This window comes from Bos indicus, chromosome 2 (assembly GCF_029378745.1).
Source record: "Bos indicus isolate NIAB-ARS_2022 breed Sahiwal x Tharparkar chromosome 2, NIAB-ARS_B.indTharparkar_mat_pri_1.0, whole genome shotgun sequence".
Classification (NCBI taxonomy): domain Eukaryota; kingdom Metazoa; phylum Chordata; class Mammalia; order Artiodactyla; family Bovidae; genus Bos; species Bos indicus.
The window spans coordinates 84,577,012-84,594,472 of record NC_091761.1 but is presented as its reverse complement, the minus strand read 5'-3'; the positions used below and the strand labels follow the sequence as shown (position 1 = coordinate 84,594,472).

The following is a 17,461-nucleotide window of genomic DNA, read 5'->3' as shown; positions in this document are numbered from 1 at the left end:
TCTTCCCAACCCAGGGATGGAACCCATGTCTCCTGCATTGCTGGTGAATTCTTCACTGCTGAGCCATCTGGGAAGCCTCCGGGTCAGCCCTTTTTACCTTAAAATGCCTTGGCTGCATGTAACTCAGAAGCTGTGATATACTGTCTTGGGCTGGGATCCTGGTTTTGTTACTTGTCAAGTCTTCTCTCTCTGACAGTTACTTAATCTCCTGGAGGATTCACTTTCCTTATTTGCTTAAAAAGAAGACCTACGCTTAATGCAAGTCTTAACAAACACTGACTAGCTCTATTTTGGGCTTCCCAGGTAGTGCTCTTGGTAAAGAACCCACCTGCCAGTGCAGGAGACATAAGAGTCATGGTTCGATCCCTGGGTCAGGAAGATCCCCTGGAGGAGGACATGGCAACCCACTCCAGTATTCTTGCCTGGAAAATCCTATGGGCAGAGGAGCCTGGCAGGCTACCATTCATAGATGGTTATTTAATAGAAATAGTGATTATTCTATGTGTTTATAGTTTTAAACTGTTTAGTTTTCTTAAATATTTTTCACCCTGTAATGAGCACCTTAATTTTTTTATAATCATAAAAATGGAACATAAAAACAAAGACTAAGGAAACCTACGTTCTAATGGTAATGGTGGTTATGTTAAGGTTGAAGTTTTCTTTCTTTCTGAAATATTGTGATATTTGACCATGGTGCTTTCACAAGAGAAAACAAAATTTAAAAACTAAAAATATTAGATAAACATCTTTGAAGAGTAGTCTCTGTTTTCAAGATTTAACTGTTACTACTTTTTAAGAATAAAGTTTTAAGAATAAAATTTTATTATTAATAAAATTAATAATAGAGATTATAATTTACTTACATGTATTTTCCTTCAAAGGGTTTATAAACCCAAGAGTCCTTATAATTTTACTGATTTTTATTTGCAAGGCTAAAATATGTTCCCAAGTGTTTTGATTAGATAGTCCTGTCTGTAAGCTTCATGATAAATTGAATTTTTAGTACATGTCAGACTTAAACTGTAGGTTTCCACTTTTCTTATTCCATCCTGTACTATGGGTATGTATTATTTTCAGAATAAATTTTAAAAAGCCTATAATGTACTGAACTATAGACGTTTGCAACCCGATTTTTAGATCTCAATCTTTTCTTGGTGCTTTCGTTCAAAGGAAAAGACCTACAGCCGAAATCTGCCTTTCTCATTCTTGGCTACAGCAGTGGGACTTTGGAAACTTGTTTCACCCTGAAGAAACCTCCAGTTTCTCTCAAAGTCAGGATCATCCAGTAAGGTCCTCTGAGGACAGGACTCACAGGCCCTCTTGTAATGGCACCTGCAGTGACCGGGAAGACAAAGAGAACATCCCAGAGGACAGCAGCACGGTGTCCAAGAGATTCCGCTTTGACGACTCGCTGCCCAGCCCCCACGAGCTTGTGTCCGATTTGCTCTGTTAGCACTTTCCTCCTCACCCCATTTGAACTGAGTCTGGAATCTGAAATCCACTCCAGTGTGAGATTGTGGTTTGTAACTTCATATATGGCATGTTTATATTGTAAATGCACTTTTGCATTGAAGAATTTAGGGAAATGTTTGAATGCTAAATTAGTAGTGACTAGCACAATTTCATTCCCTATACTGAGATATCAACTCTTCAAAAAATATTTAAATATATAACAAAAATAAAATTGTACTTGTGAGTTTACATGTTAATGAAAGAGTTTGGGTTCAAATGAATTTATCAGAATGTCTTCCATATCAGGAAAAAAGTGATTTGGGTTATATTATGGTTGATGTAAACTAAACAAAATGAAGACATTTAAATTTAATAGATTCTCCAAGGTAAGCCCTACACCATGCCTCTATTGACATAATTTTGTTTAGGATGACAGTTTCAAGTTTAAATAAAAATATAGCTATTCTATAGATGCTCGAGATATTTAACACTTGAAAATGTTTTTAAATCATGGATATTTTGAAACTACATTACATATGATCTGCTATATGAGACAGGTCCTTTAACCAGAGCAGAGGAGGGGTTAGAAACTGGATTTAGGGATATTCTATACAAGTTAAAACAGAGAAAAGAACAGCATGGCATCATTTTTAACTCAAATGTCTTTTGCCCACTCTCACCATACTTCAGATTTAACAAGGTCTGAAGGATGGAGAATAGAAGCTATACAAGTGTAGAGGGTTTTTGTCCTCCAGATTCTCTAGAGTAGAAGATACTTAGATGAAACTGAATGTGCTCTATTTTCAGTCAATGAAACATATTAATTGAATGTAGAAGAAAGTACTGACAGAAACTTAACACAACTTGCAGAATTTTAAGTATCTTCTGAGTCTTAGAGTACAAGCCAATCATTCAGAGTTGTAAAAGTATGCATAAAACATATCATAGCACACTAGGACCGCTAGCACAATGCCAGTCAGCAGTAGCAAGGTGAATGTGATCATAAAACAGGATGACCTCAAGCTCTTCTAAAGTTGCGAAGAACTCTTCCTAGTGTGTGACAAGGCTCAGCAGAGTGGCCTTTAATGGTGTTTTGCTGGGGCCACTGCAAGTAACAGTCCAAGGACAGCAGAATTATGGGAGGCCAGTGACTATGTTCAGTCCTAAGGGGGTGGGGATTGACTCCTACTGGGTAATCTTTGATGACTTTCCACCTGGAGACTATTTAAACTCATGTTATCAAGTTAAGATAACTATAAGTTTGCAACCATAATACTGTGTCAAAAGAAATTCGGTTTTGTCAAAAGAAATCCTTGCGTTTTTTCCCTTTGAATTATATGTTATTCTAGAAAGACTTCTTGAAATTTTGTGAGATTCCAAATAACTTAAAAACTTTTAAATAATCATCAGATTGCTTTATTTAGGTAAATGGAGAATTCCTTTTACATCTTCAACATTTCTTGAAGGAAAAGTTATTTCTGCTTGTGTGTGTATATATGTGTAAATGTGTTTGTATAGATGTATGTATATATGTATAGATAGATGAAATAAGTCCTTAGACAACTTTCTGTTAGAGATTCTTCCCTCCAGTATATTGCACTCAGCTCAGGTGCTTAAGAAGCTCTCATCTTAAGACATGTAAATATACATTTAACTTCCTTAAGAAGTAGTTATCGGTTCAGTAAACTAGTCACTGCAGAAGCTAATTGGGCTTCTGTATATCTAAAACTGATGATTTTTTTCTGAATCGTTGGTTGTCCATTTATTTGCCTTCAGTATTAAGCTAATGCAGGTAAAGTTTAGTAAGTCATTGGAGAAAGAGGAAATTATTACTTTTACAAAAGACCATATTATATTTTTTAATTTCCAGAGGAATTATGCCATACTAAAAATCAAGCAATGTTTGGATTTTGAATTATAAACTGTTTCTTAAAAAATATTTTATGCTAATTACTTTTATTCTGAGGAATCTTAAAATAGTTTATCTGCTTCCCCTTAGTTAATAGAATACACAGGGTTATAAATTCCCATACCTTTTTCCCTACCAATTTTCATTATAAAAGCAACTGGTTGTTACCCAAACAGTATAAAAGTTCAATTTTTTCATAAAGATGAACTTAAAATTTTCTCTGATTGATATATGAAAATAAACCAATTTTTAGAGGAACTTATTCACAAATAACTATTACTTATTAAATTTTTTCTTGATAATTATAAAATAATTCGTACTTTCTTCCCGCAAGATTGAAAGCAAGTGTTAATCAAAACGGTTGATATATGTCACTGAAGTGGGAATATGGAGATCCCCTCAGAGGTGAATAGATGTCAGTAATCATCTGAAGATTAATGTTATATTGTGATGAATTTATAAAGTATAATTTGCTTTTTGGTTAGGATCTTTGGATCAATGGGATTAAAAATAGAAGAGGTATAGCTGACAATCATGTGTCATTTCAACTTTTTCCCCCCACACTAAAAGTAACCTAACTCTGAGGGGTAAAATTATCATGGCACTTTAAAGAAAGTAAGCAGGACCTGTTCTCCAGGTTGTAATGAGATAAGGCACCTGTGCCAGAATATAAATCAGCACACTGCTTCCTTTATCAAGAAAGTCTTGTTATAAAAGAAATAGCCAATTAGTGACATAATAGATTTCCATTCTGGCACAAGTTCTTTCTTTCATTTTGAATGAGTCACAAATCATTCATAGACCAAAATTTGAATAGCCTTTCTGTAAGTAAGTAACATTTATAACTGTTGATATTTTATAACTGTTTACATTTCCTCTGTTTGTATTTGAATTTTCAGTTTGACATCTGACTTGGAAACTTGTCCTTATTCATTGTTGTATAAGCAATTGTACTTTAATTTTGAATTGTATTAGAATAAGTTATCTGACTTCCAATTTGGGGAATTATTATTAGTTTATAATTTTATGAAAGTTTAAAGAACTTAAAACTCAAGTATAAATTTCACATAAATTACAATTGCCGTCCATCTCAACTTTTATTCAGTAATCATGTTGCTTAAGGCATATGGCCTACAATTGTTTTGAATACTCCAGTAAAAGAAAAATTACATCAACTTAATGATCCTTTCGGTTACAAATTAAAAAGCATTTTTTTAACATTTGTGGTTGTCTTTTGCTTTAAAGTACTTCTAAAGTCTTTATTCCTAAATGCTAACCTCCTTGCCTGGAGCCTCTCTAGTCTTGAACTCACATCGTCTTTGAACTCCTTTTCTAATACAGCCATGTTTATTAGACCCAGTCTGTTGGATAAAGCACATAAATTTGAAAACAAGAAGGGCTGTTAACTTCTTCTAAGTAATAATACTTTTAGAAAATGTCAATGTATGGCAGTGCACTGTGTTGCATAGAGATGAGCAAAATCACCATGTAAGAAGTATGAAGTGTGATGAGAGAAATGATGTGCAGACTTGACAATTCGTAGGAAGGAGGTATTGATAAAAATTTGGAACTTTTTTTTCAGTTGTGTGAGCACCTTCAGGTTCCATATCTTCTTTTTCTGACACACAGGCACTCCCTAGTTTTTCTCTTTAGCCCCTTTTCCTCCTAGTCACTGAAGTTACATGTGTTATCTTTATTTGGATATGCTGCTGCTGCTGCTAAGTCGCTTCAGTCGTGTCCGACTCTGTGCGACCCCATAGAGGGGAGCCCACCAGGCTCCCCCGTCCCTGGGATTCTCCAGGCAAGAACACCAGAGTGGGTTGCCATTTCCTTCTCCTTATTTGGATATAAGTATCCTCAAATGTAAACTACTTCTAAGTAAATTGATGATCATATTCTCCCTTTCTGTATTACCTCCTCGCCTGAACTTCCTGGATTCATGTTATCTCCCTTAGTTAACACAGCATTAAATCTCTAGGTGTCATTCTAAAAATTTTGTCCTCTTACTGCACCGCTTTCTATTATTAATTTCTATCAATGATATTTCTTTATATATTTTGTATTCATTTCCTTTCAGCTCATACTGGTACACATTCTTTCACTTATATCTAGACTGTCTAGATCATCCAGAAAAATGTCAACAAAATTTTTCTATAAAGGGCCAGTTATTAAATCTTTTAAGCTTTGCAGATCAGACAATGCCTTGTCACAACTACTGAATTCTGCTTTAGGAGTATGAACTGTTTAAGAATATCTCTAATGTGCAAGGGTGGGCGCAAATGTGGTCAGCATCAAATGCATAATATCTCACATTTAGAGTCCATGCCAACTCCATGCTGTGGTCTACTTTCAGAATAAGCAAAAAAAGGGATTGTTTTATAATTAATCGGAAGGATTCCGCCCTCTGTGGTTCACCACTAGAATTTAAATCTAGTGATTGCAATGCCCCTTTGAAAGGCCAAAAGAAAGATATGTGCTAATTATATCAATATTTCTAGCCAGATGGTAAAATTCAAGTGGGTCACCAATTACAGATAAAATTGTAAGTTGTAGAGTCACTCTAGTTATACTGAGTAAACAAATGAGTGCAAAATGTATGTGGAAAAAATTAGAAGACAGTATTATTGAACAAAGATTCTTCATGTCACAGATGTATCTTCCTCTATTAATCAATCACTATGAGTAAATTTATGAGGCTTTCCTGATTTTAACTGAATTCACTGCCTATACAGTCATAGGAAATCAAATTTTAGAAAGGAAACATTGCAATTTACTTGTTTCTTCTTTTGAAAGAAGTTGTTAGCCCAATTTATTAAGAACGTGATTGGTTTTTTAATTGGGATTTGCACAAAAAGGCTTCTGAAATAAATGAATATTTAAGTAATCACAGACTAAAGACCATTGAAAACAAGCTATAAAGGGAGAAAAAGAGCTGTGCCATTTATTTAGGGGCCTTTTGGGCTGCTTTAACCTGTGTGAACATCAATTACTTCTTCAACAAAACAGCAGTAATCAGCTGTTTGCTTCTTTGATTAGTTCTGGTCCTAATTCATTTAATACTAATGATTAAGCATGGGATACTGCAAATAAACCTGTCTCCTTTATTCCCAGAAATAGAATAATTACAATGGCCAGTGGCTGAGGCCATTTATATCATCAAATTTGTAAGAGATTTAATTACTTAGGCTTTGCTCCCGTGTCCCAAACAGCATACAACATTGTATCTAAGTATCTGGTGAATTTTGAAGATCTTCACGGTATGTGAATAGGTGTTTGTGTGTTTATATAAAAATATTGCCTGTGAAGATATCTATTCAGAGATATATAAGATGTTAATTAAAAGAGGAAGAATATAGTTTACTAAGGGCCCAAATTAGGGATACCAAGGGAACATTTCATGCAAAGGTGGACACAGTAAAGGACAGAAATGGTATGGACCTTAACTAAAGCAAAAGATATTAAGAAGAGGTGGCAAGAATACACAGAAGAACTATACAAAAAAGATCCTCATGACCCAGTTAATCATGATGGTATGATCACTCACCTAGAGCCAGACATCCTGGAATGCAAAGTCAAGTGGACCTAAGGAAGCATCACTACAAAAAAAGCTAGTGGAGGTGATGGAATTCCAGTTGAGCTATTTCAAATCCTAAAAGATGATGCTGTGAAAGTGCTGCACTCAGTATGCCAGCAAATTTGGAAAACTCAGCAGTGGCCACAGGACTGGAAAAGGTCAGTTTTCATCTCAATGCCAAAGAATGTTCAAACTACCACACAATTGCATTCATCTCACATGCTAGCAAAGTGATGCTCAAAATTCTCCAAGCCAGGCTTCAACAGTACATGAACAACTTCCAGATGTTCAAGCTGGATTTAGAAAAGGCAGAAGAACCAGAGATCAAATTGTCAACATCAGTTGGATCATTGAAAAAGCAAGAGAGTTCCAGAAAAACATCTGCTTTACTGACTATGCCAAAGCCTTTGACTGTGTGGATCACAACAAACTATGGAAAATTCTTAAAGAGATGGGAATACCAGACCACCTGACCTGCCTCTTGAGAAATCTGTATACAGGTCAGGAGACAACAGTTAGAACTGGACATGGAACAACAGACTTGTTTCAAATAGGGAAAAGAGTATGTCAAGGCTATTTATTTTTATCCTGCTTATTTAACTTATATGCAGAGTACATCATGAGAAATTCTGGGCTGGATGAAGCACAAGTTAAAGATTGCTGGGAGAATATCAATAACCTCAGATATACAGATGACACCACCCTTATAGCAGAAAGTGAATAAGAACTAAAGTGCCTCTTGATGAAAGAGGAGAGTGAAAAAGTTGGCTTACAACTCAACATTCAGAAAACTAAGATCATGGCATTTGGTCCCATCACTTCATGGCAAATAGATGGGGAAACAGTAGAAACAGTGACAGACTTTATTTTGGAGGGCTCCAAAATCACTGCAGATGGTAACTACAGCCATGAAATTAAAAGATGCATGGTCCTTGGAAGAAAAGTTATGACCAACCTAGACAGCATATTAAAAAGCAGAGACATTACTTTGCCAACAAAGGTCCGTCTAGTCAAAGCTATGGTTTTTCTAGTTGTCATGTATGGATGTGAGAGTTGGACAATAAAGAAAGCTGAGCACCGAAGAATAGATGCTTTTAAACTGTGGTGTTGGAGGAGACTCTTGAGAGTCCCTTCAACAGCAAGGAGAGCCAACCAGTCCATCCTAAAGGAAATCAGTCCTGAATATTCATTGGAAGGATTGATGCTGAAGCTGAAACCACAATACTTTGGCCACCTGATGTGAAGAACCGACTCATTTGAAAAGACTCTGATTCTGGGAAAGATTGAAAGTAGGAGGAGAAGGGGATGACAGGATGAGATGGTTGGATGGCATCACCAACTCAATGGACATGGGTTTGGGTGGACTCTGGGAGTTGGTGATGGACAGAGAGGCCTGGTGTGCTACAGTCCATGGGGTTGTAAAAAGTCAGACATGACTAAGTGACTGAATTGACTGACTGAAGGGCACACATGAGAATTATATTTGACCCTTTTATTCAAGCTGTTTCATTTAATCTTTACAACTCTGCAAATTGAATACAGTTGGTCTTCTGTTATCCACTGGTTCTGCATCCATGGATACAACCAACAGCAGATGGAAAATATTTGAAAAAAATTCCAGAAATTTTCCAAAAGCAGAGTTTGTGTTGTGACGATTGTATTAGGTCTTATAAGAAATCTTATTATTTAAAGTATATTGAAGGCTGTGCATAGGTTTGTTATATGAAAATATATTTTTTATAGGGAACTAAGCCATCTGCAGATTTTACTATTCTCAATTCTCCTGGAATCAATCTTTCACAGATACTGAGGGATGATTGTATTTCTTTCATTTTGTAGATTTCCTCAAACTGAGTCTCAGGGTTAAGCAATTTTTCAGTTACCTAATTATCACATGTGAGGATTTGAGCTCAAGTCCACCTGGGTTCAAATGTCTTCTCTGCCCTTTCTATCACACCAGATTGGAATTAAATTTTCCAGTATTAAATTTTTATTTATTTATTTTTTAATTTAATTTTATTTTTTTAAACTTTACAATATTGTATTAGTTTTGCCCAACATCGAAATGAATCCACCACAGGTATACCCGTACTCCCCATCCTGAACCCTCCTCCCTCCTCCCTCCCCATACCCTCCCTCTGGGCTGTCCCAGTGCACCAGCCCCAAGCATCCAGCATCGTGCATTGAACCTGGACTGGCGACTCGTCTCATACAAACAGGAGAAAGTGATTAGAATCTGCATCATTTAGGAAAATAGATTAAATTTTAATTTATACATGCTTGATTAAAAACTGAAAATGTATCATAAATCAATTAAAGTTAGGACTGAATCATCTAAGTCATAGTATTTACTTAGTGCTTGCTAAGTAGGAAAGACTAGTTAAATATTTATTTGACTGTGCCGCAGCAAATGGGATCTTTAGTTGCAGCATGCGGAACCTAGTTCTCTGATGAGGGATTGAACCCAAGCTGCTACAGTAGGAGCACAGTATCTTAGCTACTGGACCCCCAAAGAAGTCCTAAAAGCTGCTTCTTAGATAGACTGCATAAGAAGACCTTCTTCAGGCAGAATGGGCCCTGAGGCACAAAATGCCAGATTCATTGAAGAGACCAAAAAAATCTCCAGAGATAGGTGAGACTAGGGCTGGAGAGGAGGGCAGCTGCTGGGGCAGGCCTTTTACTTGAAGGTCATGAGATGTCAGTTTTAAATGAGAGTTTCACATAATCTTTTTAAAAATATGTATTTGGCTGCACTGAATCTTAGTTGCTGATGCAGGGTCTTTTTGTTTAGGCATGTGGGATTCTAGTTCCCTGAACCAGGATCAGACCCTGGGCCCCTGTATTGGGAACACAGAGTCTTAGCCACAGGAACACTAGGGAAGTTTCAGTTTCACATAATCTTAATTCATGTTTTTCGTTGTCTGGACACTGTGTGGAGACCATTGAAAGGAGGTAAATTTGAAAGCAGAGACCTACTTGGGAGAATTATTTCAGTCACCCTGGTAAGAAATGGTAGTGGCTGAGGAAGCTGAAAGAAATGGACAGATTCGAGTGAGATTTGAGATTTAGAACTGCTAGAGTTCCTAATTACTTGGCTGTATAAGATGATAAAGCATATAAAGGATGATTTTCAAGTTTTTCTTCTGAGTAACTGTAGGGAAAGAGCAATGGCACCCCACTCCAGTACTCTTGCCTGGAAAATCCCATGGACGGAGGAGCCTGGTAGGCTGCAGTCCATGAGGTCGCCAAGAGTCGGACACGACTGAGTGACTTCACTTTGACTTTTCACTTTCGTGCATTGGAGAAGGAAATGGCAACCCACTCCAGTGTTTTTGCCTGGAGAATCCCAGGGATGGGGGAGCCTGGTGGGCTGCTGTCTATGCGGTCTCACAGAGTTGGACACGACTGAAGCGACTTAGCAGCAGCAGTTAGCTGTAAGGAAAGAACAAATTAGCTAAGAAGGCGTGGTCAGGCTCTCTCGCCCCACATTTTGTGAATAACGAATATGTAACAGTTGAGATCACTTATAGCATTGCACATTCGAAACCACAAGGTTGGTCACAGGCTACTTTGTGTGGTGCGCCTATGTAAGCACCATCTGAGAAGGCCTTGAGACTGCAGAGAGGTTATGTTATGTTATGTGAGGTTAGACTGTGGCTGTTGCTACGGCTCCTGTGCTGCTGCTGCTGAGTCGCTTCAGTCGTGTCTGACTCTGTGCGACCCCATAGACAGCAGCCCACCAGGCTCCCCCGTCCTTGGGATTCTCCAGGCGAGAATACTGGAGTAGGTTGCTATTTCCTTCTCCAATGCATGAAAGTGAAAAGTGAAAGTGAAGTCGTTCAGTCATGTCTGACTCTTAGTGACCTCATGGACTGCACCCTACTAGGCTCCTCTGTCCATGGGATTTTCCAGGCAAGAGTACTGGAGTGGGGTGCCATTGCCTTCTCCATGGCTCCTGTGCTAGCCAGGAGGAAATAAACAAGTCTGCAGCTCCTACTTCTGGAGTCTTCTTCCAGCCTCTTGGCACACACCTCACCTTTCATGGATTCAGCAGTGTGCACAGTGAGATACTCGAGACAACTGGCACTATGAGCAGGATCAGCAATACAGTAACCATTTTAATGGTAATCAATCTAGTAATATAGGTAACAGTGAAGGAGGAGCATGTTTGAGAGGAAAATGAGTTTGGCTTTGGAATGTGTTGCTCAATTTGGGTCAACGTTGTGGCTGGCCATGAAGCCAAGGTGTTGTCCCTGCATAGCTGACTGAATGAGGAAACTAACTGCAGGTAGGCCAGTGAAATTGAACAACGCCCTTCAGTGCCTTCCGCAATGCAGCTCTCCATATTAGAGTCATATTAACCTGCAGTGAAGTCACGTCTTCAGTAAGGCATGGTTTGGGAGAAGAAGAGAGGTAATATAGGATGAAAACTGATTGGATGAAGAATGGAATGAATTCAGACAGGTTTGTTTTTTTTTAGTAGCATACCCACCATTTCTATCAACAGAGATAGGAGCATAAGACACTTAGGTGTTTATGGATTGCCCTGCCAGAGTGGTGGTAGGTAAACCTGTCTCTACTTCTGTAAGCACCTCATTTCCTTCTTTATGCTCCCTTCCCAATTCCTTTAAGGCTTTGTACTCAGGTTTTCTCCCTCTTATGAAAATTGCATCTCAGAAAGGAATATATTCATGCAAAAGTGAAAATGACTAATATAAGCTTTAAAAGTCATCCCTAGTGGCAAATTATATTTTCTGAAAAATAACCACAGAAATATTTATGGTCGCTCCCCTACCCCAGCCCCACTGTGTGATTGTAGGAATAGGTGTCATTTGTGGGTTGTCTAAAATGCCTGTGAAAATTAAACAACAAACAAAGGCCATCTAAATTAAACTGGCTAGACTACATTTATCTTAGAATGGTTAGAAATGGAAATAACCTCTATATGTGAGATTTATGTAGAGTTTTTGTCAAAATGATTGCAAATGTAAATAAATCTTTTTCCAGTTCCTGGATAAGGAAGCTCACATTTACTTTGAATTATAGTAAAAGCCTGTGAGTTAAATTAATTTCTCTCAAAAATAACTCTTTCACTCAGGAAGCATAATCTAAACTCTATTCTTAAAAAGGCAGGGATCTATGAGTGAACCATCTGAAACTTGACTAGAGACTGTAGTAATTATCTCCTGTGACTGTAAGAACATTTCAAACACGTTTAAAGAAATTTGATACCAAAGAGTGCTTTGCAGTCAGGCAAACTCTCTTGCCAAAAATATGGTGGATCCTTACTGGTACACTTAAATTATGAAAAATGAGCCAATGTCTGAACATTTTCCACAATGCACTGAGTACTCTTTTTAAATAACAGCTTTATTGAAACATAATTTTCATACCAAATGGTTCACCTATTTAAAGTGCGCGATTCAATGATTTTTAATATATTTATTAAAATATATCAACCATCACCACTGTCTAATTCCAGAACATTTTCATCTCCCCACAAAGAAAACCCAAACTTCTCAGCTCTAGGCAACTGCTAAACTACTTTATGTCTCTGTATGTTTGCCTAGTCTACACATTTCATATGAATGGAATCAAAAAATGATCTTTTGTGACTAGCTTCTTTCACTTAGCATCGTGTTTTCAAGGTTCATCCATACAGTCATATATATCAGCACTGCATTCCTTTTTATTGCTGAATAATATTCTTCTGTATGGATATATCGCATTTTGCTTACCCATTCATCAGTTATTGAACATTTACCTTTTTACTTTTTGGCTGTTAAGAATAATGTTGCTAATACAAGTTTTTGTGTGCATATATACTTTCAAAGCTTTGTGTGGATATACATTTTCATTTCTCTTGAGTATATAACTAGGAGTAGAAATGCTGGGTCATATGGTAACTCTATGCTTAAACTTTGAGGAACCACCGTGTTTTCCAAAGTGACTATATCAATTTACATTCCCACCAACAGTATGTGGGTTCTAGTTGCTCCATATCCTTCCCTATACTTGTTACGTCCTTTTGATAATTGACATCCTAGTGAGAATAAAGTTAAATTTCTTATGGTTCAGATTTGCACTTCCTTAATGACTAACGATTTTGAGCATCTTGTCATGTGCTTACTGCTGCTGCTGCTGCTGCTAAGTCACTTCAGTTGTGTCTGACTCTGTGCGATCCCATAGACGGCAGCCACCGGGATCCCCCATCCCTGGGATTCTCCAGGCAAGAACACTGGAGTGGGTTGCCATTTCCTTCTCCAATGCGTGAAAGTAAAAAGTGAAAGTGAAGTCGCTCAGTCATGTCCAACTTGTAGCGACCCCATGGACTGCAGCCTTCCAGGCTTCTCCATCCATGGGATTTTCCAGGCAAGGGTACGGGAGTGGGGTGCCATTGCCTTCTCCGCATGTGCTTACTAGCCATTGATATATCTTCTTTGAAGAAATGTCTATTTAAATCTTGTGCCCATTTAAAAATTGGGCTATATTTATCTTTCACTGTTGACTTTTAGTTTTCTACATAATCGAGATTCAAATGAGTCTCCTTAATTTCTGAAGAACTGCACTAAAGAAAATAAATATAAGATAAATATTTTGTGTCAGCACCAAAACTGAGACTGATACATATGTGTGCAAATAAATATAATGTATAATACTTTCATGTTTTAAGCAATGAAAGCTCATTACTTGAAATAACAGAGCACCTAAAGTGTACAAATGTACTAAAGAATGTGCAAAAGATACAATAACAGGAAACAAAGTTAAGCAAAATGACGATTGTGATGTGTTCTCCATGACCTTGGATAATTCTATGATACATTGTGTGAAAAGACATGCCCATGCATACACACACAGTGTAATCTCAACTCCGTTAAAAATAGACATATAGGAAAAAGTCAAGAAAAAGTTGCCAGTATACTAATCATATTGGCACATGGGTGGTGGAGTGATAGATGATATTTCTTCAGGCTTCCTGGTTATCTACAATAAGCATGCATTTCTTTTATAATCAGGTATTTGATAGGGGAAGAGGCAAAGCTGCTTCAGCAAAAAATGTAAAACTAAAATAATATATTGTCCTTAAACTCTGATGATTTTGGAAGTTCTTCATGACACTTTATTATATATCTTTTTGAGTAATGCCAGGAAGTTAGTCATTTTAGCGACAAAATCCCACAACCATTTATCTTGGACTTTATTCTTCCAAGACTTTAAGATACTTCTTGGAGGGTAGCTTGGCACACTGAAACATTTCCTTGTTCATAAACAATACTTGACAGTATTAACACATTCCACCACCTTGACAGGTCTGTTAAATCCTGATCAAGGACAATTTTTGTTTGCCTTTTTTTTTTTGTTTGCTTCATATATTATTGAAAGAGCTGCCTATCAAGCTTTGAAAAACATATTTTGTGCTTCCATAACTCTATGTAGTTTCTTTCGTCTCAGAGGCCAGGGATATTCCCATGATGTAGGCAGGCCATGGGTCTCTGGCCACAATTCTTGCAACTGCTATCATTTCAAGACAAACCACTAATTGCTGAGGAATTCTCTGGGAGCTAAAAAAGAACTTTGCTTCCCTGTATACTTCTTGAGCTCTCCAGCATATTTCTCTTGTTCTCAGACCCCCACTTTTCATTATACATGACAGTTCTCATTCCCTGCTCTCCATGTGAATGTATTTTAAGGCAAAACTACTTTTGAAAAACAGAATATTCTGGTGGGTTTAGATTTGTAACGACAGAGTACTGTTGGCACCGAACTGTGGACACATCTCCAAAACTGTTGTTTGTAAATGTGAGAGCAATTTTGCTAAAAATAAGGACCTTCTTTGCAATATATAGAGGTATGGATAGAGAAGCTGGTGTTGTCCTTTATTTTTCAAGTGCCCTTTCATTTCCTGCTGTGTGCTGATGTTTCAAAGCCTCCACATGAATTAAAGTTCCAATGAGATTTGCCATAGTGGTTTCTTGGGAATGTCCATAAATATTTTTTTGCTTTGGTTTTTGTTCTCAGCAGAAAATGTTGCTTGTGATTATCCCTTTTCTAAATTATATCTCTCTTTAAAATCTGAAAAAAATTAGCTTTTGTCTTTTCCAGGAGGCAAACATTTTTTCCCCCCCTGACCTGCTCAGGACTGAGGGGTTTTATTACTTTAGGGAACATGGAGCTAGAGTTTTCAATTACTGATTTGACAAAAAGCATCAGTAAATTTACCAACATTTTCCTGGATTAAATCAACTTTTCTTACATTTTTACTGTAAGTGATCGTTGTTTTTACCAGGTTAATTATTTTACCACATAATGTGGTCACTGTTCCTCATGTTCAGGCTCTGAATAAATAAATCAGGCCCTTCCTTGTATTGAGACACTCATCTCCTGGCTTTAGCAACGTTTACCAATTTACTCAGTGACCTTCATCTGTCTAGGGTCTTAAGAGTTTGGTAGCATTTAAACAACCTTAAAGAAAAGAGAAGAATTATGGAATTCAAAAAGGATCCCTTGAAGCCTAACCCCTGCTGGGATCTGGGTCACAAAGCAGTGAGTATATTGTTCCCCGAGGCTTGGCAATATTAAATATGGTGAACGAAGCCTCTTCTTCCACTGCTTTTTCCTTTTTTTTTAACAAAAGAATTCCATTAAGACACACACACACACAAAGTAGGAATGCAAGGGTATTTCCAAGTTCAGTTCCTTTCCAAGGACTGCACTCTTTATTCCCTGGGGAACATGAGCAAGTAGAGCGACGTGGGTGGTTGTGGACGGATTTTGCTGTTTGACATCCTCCTCTGGCTGGGCACAAAGACCTGAGTAGGAGGCTTCAGATATACCAATCAGATAACGAACCAATGGATGGGAATTATGGCTAAAGTTTACTTGTTTTGCATGTGTATTTCAAATTCTATTTTTGTCACTCCTTCTCTCATTTAAATCTCACACTCGCTGGAAGGAGTACATATTATCGTTATTCCTGTTTTCCTGGAGTTAGTCGGCCAAGGTTATGCAGCCATTGAGGGGCAGTGACAGGAATGTAGTGCATCCACCCTTTATACCAATGAGCATTGGCTTTCTACCCCTATTATTTTGGACTCGGTTACAAAAGTACCTACATCTGTCAGCTCTTCCTATTATTTCCACGTGCTTCCCATGGATAGGAGTGCAAGTTTGCAAATCTCAGCTCTTTGTCCACTGAAATAGTGCAAAACTACTATATTATACAAAATGTCTATGTTTACAGTGTCTTCAACAAATATTACATTCTAAATTACTTGAGATTGAATTGATATAAACTAGTAAAATATAAATTTTAATAAAGTTACTATCACAGAGATTTCAGGGTGAATACTAGGTATCTATTTTCTTTAATAGCATTTAGAACTTTATCTATATTTAAGAAGTCTTGCATTATAGTTTATATACTTTTTAATAAAAAATACATTATAATTTATAATTTTTATTAAAGTGGTAATGCATTCACCTTAGAAAATACAGAAAAACAAAAATTGAAAATAATGAAAAATAATTAGATCCCTTGTTTAGGTATAACCACTATAATGATGATGATTTTTTTTACTTAATAAATCACAAATGTATTATTGCCACAAAATATATTTAATGATTATATTCTATATTATTGTATGGATATAGCATCTTTTATTTAACCAATCTCCTATTTTTGGACATTTAATTTTTTTTAACTTCATTATTGAAAACAATAGCAATTATTCTTGTAGGCAAATCTTTGTGTACATTCATTGTTATTTCCTTTGAATATAACTTCTTAAATGTAGAATTTTAAAGTAAAGAATACATAGAATATTGGGAATTTTTCCCTTATGGGAAAACTGAATTAATATTTTAAGGTCCAACAGCTAAGTGAGAGTGCCTCTTACTCTATCCTTGCCAACATTGAGTACTTTCAGTTTTCAACAGATTACCAATATTATAGAAATATTGTATTTTAATTTTCATTTTTTATCATTATGAGGCCAGGCATCTTTTCATGGTTTATCAGCCCCTTGTATTTCTATTTTTATTACATTTTGAGAAGCAATATTTAAGAAAATTTGCCCAGTCTAAGGAACATCAAATATTGTGATGATAGGTTAACAAAAAATCTTTAGATTTTTATATTAAGGGAGTCTGCTTCCTTTATGCAGATGCCACAGGCATAGAATTTTGGGTTGGGGGGTCAAGCCTTAAAATTCAACACCAAGCTATGGCTTTGGTCAGCTTGGTGTGTTTTTCTGCTCTGATGGCCATGCACATGGGCACTGCGTGAACATCTGAAAAAAAATTGTACAAACAAATGATTAATCAGACCCAAAGTAGACCTTTTCCTGACCTGACTCAAAACTAAAATGCTGAGTTGACAGTTATTTGTGGCTATAAAAATATCATTGGCAAATAATCTGGGGCTATCAAATTCAGTTTCATCTGTAACTAAATTAAAGACCCACATCCTTTTCTCCAAGGAGATTGGTATACCAAATGTCTTTGATGTTGAATAGTATTAAACAGTG

At 36.8% G+C, this 17,461-nt stretch overlaps 1 protein-coding gene across 2 annotated transcripts in view; it reads left to right on the top strand.

The window, feature by feature from the left end:
* STK17B (serine/threonine kinase 17b) overlaps window positions 1-4,579 on the top strand; it is a 30,165-nt gene extending 25,586 nt beyond the window's left edge. For both annotated transcript variants that reach the window (XM_019974276.2, XM_019974281.2), the window contains exon 8: window positions 1,171-4,579. In XM_019974276.2, coding sequence (XP_019829835.1) covers window positions 1,171-1,453 — 283 coding nt within the window. In that variant the 3' untranslated portion in view covers window positions 1,454-4,579. The remainder of the gene's footprint in view (window positions 1-1,170) is intronic.
* The last annotated feature ends 12,882 nt before the right edge of the window (window positions 4,580-17,461 follow it).